Raw genomic sequence first — 17,988 nt, 5'->3', positions numbered from 1 at the left:
TGTTGTGTGTTGTGTGTGTGTGTGTGTGTGTGTTGTGTGTGTGTGTTGTGTGTTGTGTGTGTGTGTGTGTGTGTGTGTGTGTGTGTGTGTTGTGTGTTGTGTGTGTGTGTGTGTTGTGTGTTGTGTGTGTATGTGTGTGTGTGTGTGTGTGTGTGTGTGTGTGTGTGTGTGTTGTGTGTGTGTGTGTGTGTGTGTGTGTTGTGTGTTGTGTGTGTGTGTGTGTGTTGTGTGTGTGTGTGTGTGTGTGTGTGTGTGTTGTGTGTGTGTGTGTGTGTTGTGTGTGTTGTGTGTGTTGTGTGTGTGTGTGTGTGTGTGTGTGATCCCCACTGGGACCGACAGGGGGCGGTACTGCTTTAAACTGTGAGCAGAAGAAGAACCCTGCAGTGTCAGAATCACTTCCAGTTTGTTGTTGTTTCTGCTCAAAAGTTGGATTTATTTTCTCATTAAGTTTCTCTTTATTTCATTATCATGTAAAAAACAAGAGTCACTTTTATGAATGCATGGTAATAACAACAAAGTGCTCAGTTAGCCTCAGTAAGCCTCAGTTAGCCTCTGTTAGCTCCTGTTAGCTCCTCGGCTACCTCCGGAGCTCCAGCGGCAGCAGCCTCTCTCTCCCAGGCAGAATGAGCCTCTCCGCCGGCCCCGGCCTCTACTCGCAGCTCTCCGCGGTGATAGAGGCTGTGGTTCTCTCCGCGGTGGCCGGCCTACAGAAGCTGGTTTCGGGAGGACCAGAGCTGCTGATCCGCCTGGAGCTCCATGCTGGGCAGGAGGCTCCAGACCCGGACTCAGCCAGGAACCAGAGCCGGGAGAAGATGGTGAGGAGAACTGGGGTCTGATAATACTGCAGAAACACACTTTCAGATTGTTTTATATTTCATGCTCCTTTTCAAAACCAGAATACTTTAAGATTTAGTCATAATATATATAATATTATTATGTTTCATTCTACAGGAAATCAGACTGTTAAAGGTCCCATGTCATGCTCTTCTGGTTCTTCCCCGTCCCCTTGTGTGTTATGAAGGTTTTTCTGCATGTAAACGGTCTGCAGAGTCACAAACCCTCAAAGTACACCCTGTAGCGAGTAAAACTCTAACACAGAGTAGACCTGTCTGTGCTGCCCCATAACGCCTAGTTGGAGATTTCTCTTTTACTTCCTGGGTACTCTGACGCGGGGATACCCAGAGGCCACACCCTCTGCCAGCCTTTTACGAAACAAAGCTTCCCAAACCTTTCAGCGATTAATGCAGGATATGCACAGCGTAGGGCACTGAAGAACGATGCTGCTCCTACTTTGTTTGGACCAGCGGGAGATTCGGGTACACGACCTGTAAGTATCCATTGTTGGTTGTGTATTTATGATGTTTAAAACAAACAAGGTATCTACCACGACTGTGTAAATGGATAAACGTTTTTCTGGCTGCTAAGCTATTGACACAGTGCTAACTGGGCTAACTAAGTTGCTAGCGTTTCCATATATCAACTCCAATGTTAGCAGATGGCCTTACATGTTTCTCATAGCAGGAGAATCTCTGCTATCACACACAACATACTCATTGGGTCCAGGTGATGCTGTTGGAGCCTCTCAGGGACCCTCAGTGAGTCTGGAGACCCTAACCTTGACCTCTGACCCCCAGGTGCAGTTTGCCTCTCTGATGGAGACCCTAACCTTGACCTCTGACCCCCAGGTGCAGTTTGCCTCTCTGATGGAGACCCTAACCTTGACCTCTGACCCCCAGGTGCAGTTTGCCTCTCTGATGGAGACCCTAACCTTGACCTCTGACCCCCAGGTGCAGTTTGCCTCTCTGATGGAGACCCTGGGGAACGAGGCTTTGGGGAAGATCCTGAACATTGTGGAGGAGGCGGAGCTTCAAGGAGAGGAGAACAGATCTGAGACCAGCTTCATCCACATCCTGAACCACGTGGGTATGTACCCCCCCCTCTATAAAAAGTAATCATGATGTCATAATGCTCTCCAGGTGCATGCTGGGAGTCTGAGTTCTTTGTTATCTAGTAGTCTTCTCTTTAGCGTTCTGACATCTTCTAGATCTCTGCTTTATTGCTTTTAAAGTGTCTTTTGTTTGTTTGTTTGTCTCTACAGCACTTTGGTCTGGAGGCTTTAAAGTGCTTTATAAATAAAGCTGTATTTTATTGTATTGAATAATAACTGGAGTTTCCTCTCAGAGAACGAACACTCGTACGGAGTCCGACTGCAGAGCAAGGACTTCAACACTCAGGTGAGACTGTGGTGTCTTCACTGACTTGTGACTGCTGGTGGTGCGTTCACTGACCTGTGACTGCTGGTGGTGCGTTCACTGACCTGTGACTGCTGGTGGTGCGTTCACTGACCTGTGACTGCTGGTGGTGCGTTCACTGACCTGTGACTGCTGGTGGTGCGTTCACTGACCCGTGACTGCTGGTGGTGCATTCACTGACCTGTGACTACTGGTGGTGCCTTCACTGACCTGTGACTGCTGGTGGTGCATTCACTGACCTCTGACTGCTGGTGGTGCCTTCACTGACCTGTGACTGCTGGTGGTGCCTTCACTGACCTGTGACTACTGGTGGTGCCTTCACTGACCTGTGACTGCTGGTGGTGCCTTCACTGACCTGTGACTGCTGGTAGTGCATTCACTGACCTCTGACTGCTGGTAGTGCGTTCACTGACCTCTGACTGCTGGTAGTGCCTTCACTGACCTGTGACTACTGGTGGTGCCTTCACTGACCTGTGACTGCTGGTGGTGCCTTCACTGACCTGTGACTGCTGGTAGTGCATTCACTGACCTCTGACTGCTGGTGGTGCCTTCACTGACCTGTGACTGCTGGTGGTGCCTTCACTGACCTCTGACTGCTGGTGGTGCCTTCACTGACCTCTGACTGCTGGTGGTGCCTAGACTGACCTCTGACTGCTGGTGGTGCCTTCACTGACCTCTGACTGCTAGTGGTGTGTTCACTGACCTCTGACTGCTGGTGGTGCCTTCACTGACCTCTGACTGCTGGTGGTGCCTTCACTGACCTCTGACTGCTAGTGTTGTGTTCACTGGCTCACTGACCTCTGACTGCTGGTGGTGCGTTCACTGACCTCTGACTGCTGGTGGTGCCTTCACTGACCTCTGACTGCTGGTGGTGCCTTCACTGACCTCTGACTGCTAGTGGTGTGTTCACTGGCCTCTGACTGCTGGTGGTGGTGCGTTCAATGACCTCTGACTGCTAGTGGTGTGTTCACTGACCCCTGACTCTGTTAATGGTGCGTTCACTGACCCCTGACTGTCTGTTAATGGTTCGTTCACTGACCCCTGATTCACAGCTCATGGTGCGTTCACTGACCCCTGAGTTTCTGTTAATGGTGCGTTCACTGACCTCTGACTCTCTGTTAATGGTGCGTTCACTGACCTCTGACTCTCTGTTAATGGTGCGTTCACTGACCCCTGACTCTCTGTTAATGGTGCGTTCACTGACCCCTGACTCTCTGTTAATGGTGCGTTCACTGACCTCTGACTCTCTGTTAATGGTGCATTTACTGACCTCTGACTCTCTGTTAATGGTGCATTTACTGACCTCTGACTCTCTGTTAATGGTGCGTTCACTGACCCCTGACTGTCTGTTAATGGTGCGTTCACTGACCCCTGACTCTCTGTTAATGGTGCGTTCACTGACCCCTGACTGTCTGTTAATGGTGCGTTCACTGACCCCTGACTGTCTGTTAATGGTGCGTTCACTGACCCCTGACTCTGCTCATGGTGCGTTCACTGAACCTGTGTGTGCAGAAGCAGCAGGAGGCGTTTGAGGGCCAGTCTCAGGGTCCGTTTGTTCCAGCGCTGATGCTGAAAGACGATCGAGGCGTCGTGGAGCTGGAGGTCATCACTGAGAGTGAGAAAACCGATGTTTATGTTCATTACAGCAGCAGCTGGTACACACTCTCTGGATGAGATGAGGAGTCCGTCTTCATCTGAACGCTCTGAAGAACCTTCTGTTCCAGCATGACTAAGTCTCCCTGAACTCCTTTGGGATGAACTAGAGCCTCTCGCCCAACATCAGTCTGACCTCACAGATGCTCAAATCTGAGAGAAAAGGAAACATTATGAGAAAAAAGTACAAATTGAAAAAACATTGAAAAAAATCGAAATCCGGAAATAAACTAAATTTGTTAAAAATGTAAGAGACAATTTTTAATTATTAGAAACATAAAAAAAAAAAAATTGAAATTCTGAAAGAAAATGAATTAGTTAAATTCTGAAGAAAAAGTAAAAAGTCTGTGAAAAAAAGCCAATGTTAGAAAAAAGGGAAAAAAGTAATTTTTTGAAAAAAAAGTCAATTCTTACAAGAAAATACATTCTGAAATAAAATCTGAATCTTTATAAAAAAGTCAAAAATCTGAGAAAAAAGCCAATTCTTAGATGAATGGGCGTCCCACAGACACTCCGACATCTTTGAAAAGCGTTCCCAGAAGAGAGGAAGCTGTTAGAGCTGCAAAGAGGACCAACTTCAGAATAATGCGGGCATAAAAGCTCCTGCAGTTTAATGTGTGTAATACTTTAGTCTATATTGTGAATGTGTGCTGTTTCCTGCAGGAGCTCAGCAGCTGATCCACAGTGAGGAGGAACTGTCTCTGAGCAGCCTGAAGTCTCAGCAGCTGATCCACAGTGAGGAGGAACTGTCTCTGAGCAGCCTGAAGTCTCAGCAGCTGATCCACAGTGAGGAGGAACTGTCTCTGAGCAGCCTGAAGTCTCAGCAGCTGATCCACAGTGAGGAGGAACTGTCTCTGAGCAGCCTGAAGTCTCAGCAGCTGATCCACAGCAGAGAGAAACCCTTCAGCTGCAGCGTCTGTGGGAAAACCTTCAACAGGCAGACGCAGCTGAATACGCACAGCATCGTGCACACGGGCGAGAAGCCGCACACCTGCCAGGTGAGATATGATAAGATAAGGTTAACACTGTGTTCAGTGATCCTCTGTCAGCATGGTGAGACCAGACTGTGTTTGGTGTCTCTGAGTCCTTGATTTCTGCGTCACCGACCGACTTGATATTTGTCCATCCTTCTCTCTCTCTCTCTCTCTCTCTCTCTCTCTCTCTCTCTCTCTCTCTCTCTATCCATCCATCCATCCATCTTCTCTCTCTTATCCGTGGTCGGGTTGCGGAGGTAGCAGTTCCAGCAGAGAGGCATCCTCACCAGGTGGCATCCTTACCAGGTGCTATCCTCACCAGGAGGCATCCGCATCCTCACCAGGTGGCATCCTTACCAGGAGGCATCCTCACCAGGTGGCATCCTCACCAGGTGCTATCCTCACCAGGAGGATCCGCATCCTCACCAGGTGGCAGCCTTACCAGGAGGCATCCTTACCAGGTGGCTCCTCACCAGGAGGCATCCTTACCAGGTGGCTCCTCACCAGGTGGCTCCTCACCAGGTGGCTCCTCACCAGGTGGCATCCTCACCAGGTGGGATCCTCACCAGGTGGCATCCTCACCAGGTGCTATCCTCACCAGGAGGCATCCGCATCCTCACCAGGTGGCATCCTCACCAGGTGGGATCCTCACCAGGTAGCATCCTCACCAGGTGGGATCCTTACCAGGAGGCATCCTCACCAGGAGGCATCCTCACCAAGTGGGATCCTCACCAGGTGGCATCCTCACCAGGAGGCATCCTCACCAGGTGGGATCCTCACCAGGTGGCATCCTCACCAGGTGGGATCCTTACCAGGAGGCATCCTCACCAGGAGGCATCCTCACCAGGTGGGATCCTCACCAAGTGGGATCCTCACCAGGTGGCATCCTCACCAGGAGGTATCCTCACCAGATGGGATCCTTACCAGGAGGCATCCTCACCTGGAGGCATCCTCACCAGGTGGCATCCTCACCAGGTGGGATCGTTTCCAGGTGGGATCCTCACCAGATGGGATCCTCACCAGGAGGCATTCTCACCAGGTGGCATCCTTACCAGGAGGCATCCTCACCAGGTGGGATCCTCACCAGGTGGGATCCTCACCAGGTGGGATCCTTACCAGGTGGCATCCTCACCAGGAGGTATCCTCACCAGATGGGATCCTTACCAGGAGGCATCCTCACCAGGAGGCATCCTCACCAGGTGGCATCCTCACCAGGTGGGATCCTTACCAGGTTGCATCCTCACCAGGAGGTATCCTCACCAGGTGGGATCCTCACCAGGAGGCATCCTCACCAGGAGGTATCCTCACCAGGTGGGATCCTCACCAAGTGGCATCCTTACCAGGTGGCATCCTCACCAGGTGGCATCCTCACCAGGCACCAGCTCTTTTCGTCACAACGGTGTGGTAAAGCGACTGCAGTAAAGCGATCGCTGCTCCGATTCTCCGGCCCATGTCAAACTCCATTGTTCCCTCACTCGAGAACAAGACCCCGAGATACTTGGACTCCTTCACATGGGGTAAGGACTCATTCTTTACTTGGAGTGGACAGTCCATCGGTTTCCTGCTGAGAACCATGGCCTCAGATTTGGAGGTGCTGATCCTCATCCCATTCGCTTCACACTCGGTGGTGAACCGATCCAGTGAGTGCTGAAGGTCGCAGACCGATGAAGCCATCAGAACCACATCATCTGCAAAAGCAGTGGTGCAATCCTTAGTCCACCGAACTGCAGACCCCCTCCCCACGACTACGCCTGGAAATCCGATCCATGTATATTACAAACAGGATTGGTGACAAAGCGCAGCCCTGGCGGAGGCCAACCCTCACCTGAAATGGGTCCGACTTACTGACGAGGACCCGGACACAGCTCTCGCTTTGGGAGTACAGAGATTGGATGGCCCTGAGTAGAGACCCCCTCACCCCATACTCCTGCAGCACCTCCCACAGTGACTCCCTGGGAACCCGGTCATACGCCTTCCCCAAATCTACAAACACATGTAGACCAGGATCCTTGCGAGACTAAAAAGCTGATCCATCGTTCCACGACCAGGACGGAATCCGCCTTGTTCCTCCTCAATCTGAGGTTCCACTATTGGCCGGACCCTCCTTTCCAGTACCTTGGAGTGCTGTACACAGTTTGGATGGTTCCCTGCTCCCCCCTCCTTTGGTGTCGGACGGTTTTCCAGAACAACTTTGGTGCCGACCGAAGGTCCTTCTCCATGGCTCCTCTGAACTTCTCCCACTTGCTGCTTTGCCTCGGCCATGTCTCCCCCGGGATAACATGTCTCTCCCGGGATAACATATTCCAGAAGGCCTCCTTCGTCAGCGGACGGCTCCCCTGACCACCGGGGTCCTCCAGGAGGTTCGAGGGTTACCTTCAGGCACCTGAGACCTTGAGAGACCACAGCTCCCCGGCTTCAGCAATAGAGGCTTTGAACACCGCCCACTCTGGTTCAATGTCCCTCCACGGGGATTCCTGAAAAGCTGGATTTGATATTTCTGACAGAAAAACAAAAACGTTATTGTCCAGCCGCGGAAAGAAAATCAAGAAGCAACGTTATTACGCTATAATGGATTATGTTAGAGAACCTGTTGTTGTCTCACTTCTCTCCTGTGGTTCCTCAGTTGTCTCACTTCTCTCCTGTGGTTCCTCAGGTGTCTCACTTCTCTCCTGTGGTTCCTCAGATGTCTCACTTCTCTCCTGTGGTTCCTCAGGTGTCTCACTTCTCTCCTGTGGTTCCTCAGGTGTCTCACTTCTCTCCTGTGGTTCCTCAGATGTCTCACTTCTCTCCTGTGGTTCCTCAGTTGTCTCACTTCTCTCCTGTGGTTCCTCAGGTGTCTCACTTCTCTCCTGTGGTTCCTCAGTTGTCTCACTTCTCTCCTGTGGTTCCTCAGGTGTCTCACTTCTCTCCTGTGGTTCCTCAGATGTCTCACTTCTCTCCTGTGGTTCCTCAGTTGTCTCACTTCTCTCCTGTGGTTCCTCAGTTGTCTCACTTCTCTCCTGTGGTTCCTCAGGTGTCTCACTTCTCTCCTGTGGTTCCTCAGGTGTCTCACTTCTCTCCTGTGGTTCCTCAGGTGTCTCACTTTTCTCCTGTGGTTCCTCAGTTGTCTCACTTCTCTCCTGTGGTTCCTCAGTTGTCTCACTTCTCTCCTGTGGTTCCTCAGATGTCTCACTTCTCTCCTGTGGTTCCTCAGGTGTCTCACTTTTCTCCTGTGGTTCCTCAGGTGTCTCACTTCTCTCCTGTGGTTCCTCAGTTGTCTCACTTCTCTCCTGTGGTTCCTCAGGTGTCTCACTTCTCTCCTGTGGTTCCTCAGATGTCTCACTTCTCTCCTGTGGTTCCTCACGTGTCTCACTTCTCTCCTGTGGTTCCTCAGATGTCTCACTTCTCTCCTGTGGTTCCTCAGTTGTCTCACTTCTCTCCTGTGGTTCCTCAGGTGTCTCACTTTTCTCCTGTGGTTCCTCAGTTGTCTCACTTCTCTCCTGTGGTTCCTCAGTTGTCTCACTTCTCTCCTGTGGTTCCTCAGTTGTCTCACTTCTCTCCTGTGGTTCCTCAGTTGTCTCACTTCTCTCCTGTGGTTCCTCACGTGTCTCACTTCTCTCCTGTGGTTCCTCAGGTGTCTCACTTCTCTCCTGTGGTTCCTCAGTTGTCTCACTTCTCTCCTGTGGTTCCTCAGTTGTCTCACTTCTCTCCTGTGGTTCCTCAGTTGTCTCACTTCTCTCCTGTGGTTCCTCAGTTGTCTCACTTCTCTCCTGTGGTTCCTCAGTTGTCTCACTTCTCTCCTGTGGTTCCTCAGATGTCTCACTTCTCTCCTGTGGTTCTTCAGTTGTCTCACTTCTCTCCTGTGGTTCTTCAGTTGTCTCACTTCTCTCCTGTGGTTCTTCAGTTGTCTCACTTCTCTCCTGTGGTTCCTCAGGTGTCTCACTTCTCTCCTGTGGTTCCTCAGTTGTCTCACTTCTCTCCTGTGGTTCCTCAGTTGTCTCACTTCTCTCCTGTGGTTCTTCAGTTGTCTCACTTATCTCCTGTGGTTCTTCAGTTGTCTCACTTCTCTCCTGTGGTTCTTCAGTTGTCTCACTTCTCTCCTGTGGTTCCTCAGTTGTCTCACTTTTCTCCTGTGGTTCCTCAGGTGTCTCACTTCTCTCCTGTGGTTCCTCAGTTGTCTCACTTCTCTCCTGTGGTTCCTCAGGTGTCTCACTTCTCTCCTGTGGTTCCTCAGTTGTCTCACTTCTCTCCTGTGGTTCTTCAGTTGTCTCACTTCTCTCCTGTGGTTCCTCAGTTGTCTCACTTCTCTCCTGTGGTTCCTTAGGTGTGCTTACTGACCTTCAACATGGTTCAGAACCTGCGGCGCCACATGCAGACTCACGTGGATCGGAAGCTCTTTGAGTGCTCTCTTTGTGGGAACGGCTTCACGCGGGCGTCGACTCTCAGAACCCACCAGCTGATCCACGCCGGGCTGAAGCCTCTGAAGTGCCCCATCTGCCCGGAAGCCTTCAGAAACGCTGTGAACCTGAAGAGCCACCTGACGATCCATAGCGGGGAGAAGCCCTTCAGCTGCGAGCTCTGTGGGAAGAGCTTCAGGCAGGCGGTGAACCTGAAGATCCACCTGAGAACCCACAGGTGTGTTCTGTTGATTGTGTAGATTCAAGATTCAATGCTTTTAATTTATTGTCATTTGTACAGAGCTACAGTTTCTTCCACAGGCCTTCAGACTGTTGAACACCTGAACCTTTGAAAGAACATGGGGACCTGGTTCTGGATCAGGAGAGTCACACCTTCGACCCGGTTCCCTGACCTCATGTCAACAAGCCATGTGTCAGACAAGGAAACTACAGTGTAGACTAGTGGTGCACGATAATTATCGGTCAGATATTAGGAATTATGACGTCATCCCGATAAAAGTATTAATAGTCCCGATAATATACAATACATTTTTGGGGTAAAAAAAAGAAAAAAATACTGCGGTGTGGGTGGATTGGGATTAGGGGCGCTTGTTTTTCATTCGGCTCCTCCCGTTTTGCCAGTACTGTGGTATTAGTGGTTTAGGAAGAGGGGAGTTTTTCACAAATCCAGCGCTCCCTAACTCATGCCTGGCTGTGACGTAAATGGTGAGCGGCCGTGAAGCCAGGACAGTGAACAAACATGTTGTCGGTAGTATGGGACTATTTCAAAGTTTCAGAGTTAGATAGTTCGCTTGCTATTTGTATTAACAAATGCAATGCAGAAGTTCCACGAGGAGGGAAAAAGGCAACGAGCTATAATACTTCCAACCTGATTAGTCACCTGAAACATCGCCATCGCTACGATGGTGTGTTAAAAGCGTACGATTCAAGGCAAGAAGTTTGCCAGAGACGACCCCAGGGCTAAAACGAGGAAAAAACTACAGGTACATTTAATATATATATTATATTATTATCGATTATCGGTATCGGTATCGGTATCTGTCTTGAGAAGCAGGAAGTTATCGGTATCGGTCTCAAAAAACCAATATCGTGCATCCCTAGTGTAGACAATGACACAATGACTCGGATCACAGAGCGACACGGATCACAGAGCGACACGGATCACAGAGCGACTCGGATCACAGAGCGACACGGATCACAGAGCGACACGGATCACAGAGCGACACGGATCACAGAGCGACACGGATCACAGAGCGACACGGATCACAGAGCGACTCAATAACACGGATCATAATTTGGACCAAATTTAAGGCGGGGCCTCGCATATGACGCACACCTGTTAGCCTGTTCCATTCTTCTTAGTTTTCCGAGGCCGAGGCTTGGAGGTATTTTTGCGTCGCTTCGAAGCAACTGACTCGGAGGTACATGTGCTGCCAAGCAAGCCTACTGGACATTGAGAAACGGCCTCTGAGTCTAGAGGCTTTAGTCCTGATGCTGTGGTGTGTGTATGTATGTATATATATGTGTATATATATATATATATATATATATATATATATATATATATATATATATTAGGGCTGTCAAACGATTAAAATGTTTAATCAGATTAATCACCATTCGAACTATGTCCAAAATATGCCATTTCTTTATGTATATTGTTGTGGGAATGGAAAGATAAATGAAAGAAGGCGGATATATCCATTTAACACACAGTATGTTTATTATAACATTGTTCTGTGTGTCAAAATGAAAGACAGCCCACACACCTATCAATCATCAAACCGTGGGGTCTTAATTCATTACGTGTTGATTTCTATTAACGGGGGAGCCCTTCAGGAAAGTCGACGGGGAGGGGGGGGGCTAGTGGAGTACTTCAGGAAAGACGACGGGGAGGGGGGGGGGGGCTAGTGGAGTACTTCAGGAAAGACGACGGGGAGGGGGGGGGGGCTAGTGGAGTACTTCAGGAAAGACGACGGGGAGGGGGGGGGGCTAGTGGAGTACTTCAGGAAAGTCGACGGGGAGGGGGGGGGGCTAGTGGAGTACTTCAGGAAAGTCGACGGGGGGGGGGCTAGTGGAGTACTTCAGGAAAGTCGACCGGGGGGGGGGCTAGTGGAGTACTTCGTGACCACAGAGTGTGAACGTTGTGATCAGCTGTTTTAGCGCAGTTCTCCAGTGAAGGGGGGAGTCTCCCTCCGCAGCCGGTTGGCGTAGTTTTGGCACAATTCCGTCGTACAGACCGACGTTAACAGCAGCCCTGTCTGTGCACACGGAGACCGACTTTCGCCCGGTGATCTAACCGCCTTCTGGAAAAGCCTCAAAAGTACGTCGGTACGCAAATGCGCTTTGTGACACAAGTGACGGTACGCATTTCAGATCACGCACATAACCTGCGTACCAGTTATGTGCACCCCTGTACTACAGCAAAAGTATTCTCCGTCGGGACTTCCTGCAACAACACCACGACGTTATCTTGATTCTGATTGGCCAGAAGACATTATCAAAGATGTTCTATTGAGAAGACGATCACTACGTGACAAAAGTTTTCAAAACCGTTTCTAGTCTTCAGTATTTCCAGACAAGTGGCTACTGAAATCAATCTCACTAACTGCTGTCTGTGTGATTTACTCCGCGCGAGTTGGAGGACTTTAGTTTGCTTACTTTAACATCATTGTTCATGGTGGGGCTAAGCCATTTCTTGGTATGGCTGTAGCCTACCCCAGCGCTGCCACTGGTGGGATGTATGGGGCGGGCCATTCTGTATGCGTTAAATGCGTTAAATATTTTAACGCAATTAATTCAAAAAATTAATTACTGCCGTTAACGTGATAATTTTAACAGCATTAAAATATATATATTAGTGCTGGGGGGAAACGATTATTTTGAAAACGATTAATCGGGCTATTATTTCATCGATTAGTCGACTAATCTAACGATTATTTTTCTGTTGTTCGATTTATAAAAAACATAATGTATCTCAAATAAATACCAAAAAACATTACTTCATTCATGACAACTGTGCACCAGCTTACGTGCAGCCCTGGCCTGGACATTGCTTGGCTCCGTTAGTTGAGATACATTGATACTATAAGCTGACTAACGTTAGTCTAATGTTATGTTTGACTCGTAAACGACCACAGCATGAGTTAGCTCTCTGTGCAGTTTGTTCGTTCCGGGTTAGTAGCGGCTAGATAGCGGTGTTCTGCAGACGTAAACTAGCTACCATTCCATCCAACATTAAATGCTGACAAACGTTAACTAACACACAGCTGGCGCCGCTAGCTAGGTAGCTAACATTAACTACTAACCAACCAAGCACGAACAAACCGCACGGAGAGCTATAAGATAGTTAGCACTACCGAAGTGCGCAGAACTCAAGCTGCACAACACACTAGTGCTGTTCCTATTTATGAATATGCTTTTATTTTGAAGGAGAGGTAGCGCTGTTGACAGGAAGTTGTTGTTGCTATGGAAACAACGTGACGGAGATTAACGGAGAAAAGTAATATCTACATATAAAGACGGAGAAAGTAAAGGATAAAGTTTATGGTTAAGTGTTAGCTCCCCCCGAACAAGCTCTTACGTTGATATTGGAGATTTCAATAAATTCAATTTGAAAGACCTCGGGCGAGATGTTTTTGTTTGGGGGCTTTTTGCAGGGCTTCGTGCGCCTCCTGTGAGGAGGAGGTGGTAGCCGTTTCAGTCTCCATAGTGTTTATAGTGTTTAAAGTGCGATTGCGAACTGCTTGTTGTTGTTTTGGGTGACCCACGTGTGTGTGGCGATGCGTCGACGAGGAAATATGTCGTCGACGATATTTTGAAGTCGACGCGTCAACGTCGTCGACGCATCGCTACAGCACTAATATATATAGGATATAAATATTTGTATATATTTTTGTATTCAGGATTGTGGGAAATGGCATTTCGATCTCTCTGTACACACAACCTGAAAGATTGACAATTAAGTTGACTTTGACTTTTGACTTTATGCATGCTTTAGTTAACATTAAGCTGTCTTTGGCTATTTCTGCTGGAACTATAGGCGCTTTCACACCAAGTACTTTGCCGTACATAGTTCATCAGAACTTAGTTCTGATTAAAGAGTTCTCATGAACTAAGTACAGATCGCGTTCTCACCGGAATAAGTCCTTGAGGGAGGATTAGGCAAATGAAGCCGCTGACGTCACTTCTTCTTCTTCTGCTTTGGGTTTACTGGCAGGCCGCAAACCACTTCACGGCGTATACTGTCACCCGGAGTCCCCGGCCGGAAGTCCCCGGAGTTGGCTTCAGTAGAAGCTGCTGGGACTCCCAGCAGCTTCTACTGAAGCCAAGTAAATCGCCAGAACGCCGACAGCTCCTCATCTCCACCGCTCCTCATCTCCACCGCTCCCATGTTTGCTTTTGTGTTGCATAAGTTAGTCTCTCTGCGTTTCTGCGCTGGGCTAATGCTAATGCTAATAATGCTGGCTAAATGGCGGCATCACAACACCTTTTGGGAGTTTTCGGGGCGTGGTTTGCAATCCGCCCAGCCAATCAGAAATGGGAACCTTTTTCTCCCATGAAAGTCCCTGCTCTCAAGCAGGGACGGAAAAGGGGGTAAAGGTTCTCATGAACTAAGTTCTAGTTCCAGATTTTGGTGTGAATGCAACATTTCAAGAACTATCTGAACTATACTGGGAAAAGTACTCCGGTATGAAAGCGCCTAATGTGAGCGTCCCCACTGTGGGACTGATGAAGATTCTGATCTGTTTCTGTTCTGACTCTGACTCTGATCTGATTGACAGCGGGGAGAAACCATTCGGCTGTGACCTGTGTGAGAAGACGTTCAGCCAGCAGAGCAGTCTGATGCAGCACCAGAGGACTCACTCCTCCGAGAGGCCGTTCAGCTGCAGCTACTGCGAGAAGACCTTCAACAACAACAACAGCCTGAAGCTTCATCTGAGGGTGCACAGCGGGGAGAAGCCCTACAGGTACGCTCTCAATTAGAAGCCCTACAGGCACGCCTTCAATTAGAAGCCCTACAGGTACGCTCTCAATTAGAAGCCCTACAGACACGCCTTCAATTAGAAGCCCTACAGGCACGCCTTCAACTAGAAGCCCTACAGGCACGCCTTCAACTAGAAGCCCTACAGGTACGCCTTCAATTAGAAGCCCTACAGGTACGCTCTCAATTAGAAGCCCTACAGGCACGCCTTCAACTAGAAGCCCTACAGGTACGCCTTCAATTAGAAGCCCTACAGGTACGCTCTCAATTAGAAGCCCTACAGGTACGCTCTCAATTAGAAGCCCTACAGGCACGCCTTCAACTAGAAGCCCTACAGGTACGCCTTCAATTAGAAGCCCTACAGGCACGCCTTCAACTAGAAGCCCTACAGGTACACCTTCAATTAGAAGCCCTACAGGTACGCTCTCAATTAGAAGCCCTACAGGTACGCTCTCAATTAGAAGCCCTACAGGTACGCTCTCAATTAGAAGCCCTACAGGTACGCCTTCAATTAGAAGCCCTACAGGCACGCCTTCAACTAGAAGCCCTACAGGCACGCCTTCAACTAGAAGCCCTACAGGTACGCTCTCAATTAGAAGCCCTACAGGCACGCCTTCAACTAGAAGCCCTACAGGTACGCCTTCAATTAGAAGCCCTAAAGGTACGCTCTCAATTAGAAGCCCTACAGGTACGCTCTCAATTAGAAGCCCTACAGGTACGCTCTCAATTAGAAGCCCTACAGGTACGCCTTCAATTAGAAGCCCTACAGGTACGCTCTCAATTAGAAGCCCTACAGGTGATTAAAGCACTGAATGGTTTAGGCCCCTAAGCCTCTCTGATCTGCTGCTAAATGATGAATGATCCAGATCTCTCTGGTCTCTCTGGTCTCTCAGGTCTCTCAGGTCTCTCTGGTCTCTCAGGTCTCTCTGGTCTCTCTGGTCTCTCAGCTCTCTCAGGTCTCTCAGGTCTCTCTGGTCTCTCTGGTCTCTCTGGTCTCTCAGGTCTCTCGGGTCTCTCAGGTCTCTCAGGTCTCTCTGGTCTCTCAGGTCTCTCTGGTCTCTCTGGTCTCTCAGGTCTCTCTGGTCTCTCTGGTCTCTCTGGTCTCTCAGGTCTCTCAGGTCTCTCTGGTCTCTCTGGTCTCTCTGGTCTCTCAGGTCTCTCAGGTCTCTCAGGTCTCTCTGGAATCTCAGGTCTCTCTGGTCTCTCAGGTCTCTCTGGTCTCTCAGGTCTCTCAGGTCTCACTAATATATTGACTAGATTTATGCTTCTGTCTGTCAGGTTCTACTGATGGAAACAGAACTGTTCTCTTCTCGCTCCTTGTTATTACCTTAACACAACATGAATACACCTAAACATGGAGAGGCTCAGTTATTAGTCTCCAAACATCTGGATCAAACTCCCAGAAACCTGCAGGTCTGCTGCAACGAAGACTACTTCATCATCCAGGCTGGAGACTTTTCTTTCTGCCGCTGCTTTTAATTGAACTATTCACATCTCACACTGCTCTGTACCTGTTAGTCAAGTACCTGTTAGTCATGTACCTGGTAGTCATGTACTTGGTAGTCGGTAGTCATGTACCTGGTAGTCATGTACTTGGTAGTCGGTAGTCATGTACCTGGTAGTCGGTAGTCATGTACCTGGTAGTCGGTAGTCATGTACCTGGTAGTCATGTACCTGGTAGTCGGTAGTCATGTACCTGGTAGTCATGTACCTGGTAGTCGGTAGTCATGTACCTGGTAGTCGGTAGTCATGTACCTGGTAGTCATGTACCTGGTAGTCGGTAGTCATGTACCTGGTAGTCATGTACCTGGTAGTCGGTAGTCATGTACCTGGTAGTCGGTAGTCATGTACCTGGTAGTCATGTACCTGGTAGTCGGTAGTCATGTACCTGGTAGTCATGTACCTGGTAGTCATGTACCTGGTAGTCGGTAGTCATGTACCTGGTAGTCATGTACCTGGTAGTCGGTAGTCATGTACCTGGTAGTCATGTACCTGGTAGTCGGTAGTCATGTACCTGGTAGTCGGTAGTCATGTACCTGGTAGTCATGTACCTGGTAGTCGGTAGTCATGTACCTGGTAGTCGGTAGTCATGTACCTGGTAGTCATGTACCTGGTAGTCGGTAGTCATGTACCTGGTAGTCATGTACCTGGTAGTCGGTAGTCATGTACCTGGTAGTCATGTACCTGGTAGTCGGTAGTCATGTACCTGGTAGTCGGTAGTCATGTACCTGGTAGTCATGTACCTGGTAGTCGGTAGTCATGTACCTGGTAGTCATGTACCTGGTAGTCGGTAGTCATGTACCTGGTAGTCGGTAGTCATGTACCTGGTAGTCATGTACCTGGTAGTCGGTAGTCATGTACCTGGTAGTCATGTACCTGGTAGTCGGTAGTCATGTACCTGGTAGCCAACTGAACACTAACGGAGCAGAAAAAAGAGCGATTAAATATCTACAGGAAGTACACACGGTCACATCATGAATGTAAAGATTCACAGTATTTAGCAGTCCAAAAACCGTGGTGGCAGATACGTAATTACACGTTTGCTTTGAAATGAGTTTTTTTAAAATGCCATTTCATAATATGTTTGTTTCTGCTCTTAATGTCTGTCACTGTGAGTTTGTGTGAAAAGCTAACTGACGCCCCCTCCCCCACCCCCCCCCTCCCCAGCTGCTCTGTCTGCAGGAAGGCCTTCAGCCAGGGCAGCCACCTGCGCACGCACCTGAGCCACGTGCACGCCGGGGGGAAGCAGTTCATCTGCGACCGCTGCGGGAAGAGATACTCCGATAAGCGAAACCTCACGCTGCACAAGTGCGGCTACGCATGACACCGCTCTGAAGCTTAAGGAGACTCAAAGCGGACATTTGTTGTGTCAGGAGGTCAGGAGGTCAAGAGGTCAGAAATGAAGAACTGAAGATCCTCGGAAACAACCTGAGATCGGAGGAGACTCTCTTTCAGTCCCAAAGGGTCCTGATGTTCCTGAACCAGACATGTTGAGACCCCAAAGGGTTCTGATAGGGTCTCCGGCTCAGATAGACTGCTGGAGGCTGACCTGCTGGTGGGACATTTACACAGTTAGAGTAAGTTGGTTGTGTTTATTAGCAGCTGCAGACAATAGCTTCAGATGGTTTGGATTATTTTTGGAGTGTTGTTCCGGGGTGTTGAGTTCATGTCTGACATTTTCAGGATCCAAAATGTCAGTGTTACCCAGAAAGTGGAAACATCTGTACTCTGACTGATTCTGATGTGTTTTGGGTGCGTTTGGAAGATTTAGGAGACTCTAAACTGCATTGATTGTGTCAAATGTCAGAAATGAAGAACAACCTGAGAGTTGAGTTAGACTCAAAGTCAGACCTGATGTTAATAAAGTTTCCTAAAGATTGAATTCTATGCGTTTCTTTTTAATGTTGAAAGCGGATATGAAAGGTTTGGACCAATCAGGTTGCTTTATTTATTAAATCTCTGGCGGAGGACCTGTCGACCAATCAGAGCTCAAAGTTCATAATTTAGTTTAAACAATGGTTTAAACATACCGTCAGCTTAAATGCTGTTTTATTCTGAAAAACCAGAAGTTCTCGCACAATCTTAATGCCAAGCTTTTATTCTGAAAATCCTTCATCTCTGGTTAGCATTTAGCATGTGGCTAATATTCCTTATCCTACAGAGGTGAATATAGAAGCGAAATGACACGGAGTGTTGCACACCGAAACCTACTGATTTTAACACTACAT

The 17,988-nt window shown here is 48.8% G+C and overlaps 1 protein-coding gene across 7 annotated transcripts; it reads left to right on the top strand.

Moving 5' to 3' along the window:
- Nucleotides 1–339: 339 nt before the first annotated feature.
- Nucleotides 340–17,642, top strand: LOC307025565 (uncharacterized protein). 7 transcript variants are annotated; one of them, XM_079660295.1, is made up of 8 exons: nt 340–815; nt 1,788–1,923; nt 2,182–2,234; nt 3,765–3,867; nt 4,569–4,903; nt 5,141–5,223; nt 5,309–5,401; nt 5,503–7,458. In XM_079660295.1, exons 1-8 carry the CDS (start codon nt 624–626, stop codon nt 6,299–6,301), a joined length of 1,794 nt encoding a protein of 597 aa, XP_079516421.1. In that variant the 5' UTR covers nt 340–623; the 3' UTR covers nt 6,302–7,458. The 7 variants fall into 7 exon arrangements, with proteins under 7 accessions (XP_079516421.1, XP_079516419.1, XP_079516420.1 ...); XM_079660298.1 differs by lacking the exons at nt 5,141–5,223; nt 5,309–5,401; nt 5,503–7,458 and adding exons at nt 9,183–9,493; nt 14,061–14,246; nt 16,928–17,642 and having other exon boundaries at nt 349–815; XM_079660293.1 differs by having other exon boundaries at nt 5,141–5,340; nt 5,387–7,462.
- The last annotated feature ends 346 nt before the right edge of the window (nt 17,643–17,988 follow it).

The sequence above is a fragment of the Notothenia rossii genome, assembly GCF_949606895.1.
Source record: "Notothenia rossii genome assembly, chromosome: 11".
Classification (NCBI taxonomy): domain Eukaryota; kingdom Metazoa; phylum Chordata; class Actinopteri; order Perciformes; family Nototheniidae; genus Notothenia; species Notothenia rossii.
The sequence above is the reverse complement of the archived record's forward strand: the minus strand, read 5'-3'. Positions and strand labels throughout refer to the sequence as shown.

Bases quoted from the DNA above. Each gene is read 5' to 3' on its own strand.
- LOC307025565 (XM_079660292.1), top strand. From the start codon at position 624: ATGAGCCTCTCCGCCGGCCCCGGCCTCTACTCGCAGCTCTCCGCGGTG. The intron at 1,924-2,181 runs GTATGTACCCCC...GTTTCCTCTCAG, and splicing joins CCACATCCTGAACCACGTGG to AGAACGAACACTCGTACGGA. The intron at 3,868-4,568 runs GTGAGAAAACCG...TGTTTCCTGCAG, and splicing joins GCTGGAGGTCATCACTGAGA to GAGCTCAGCAGCTGATCCAC.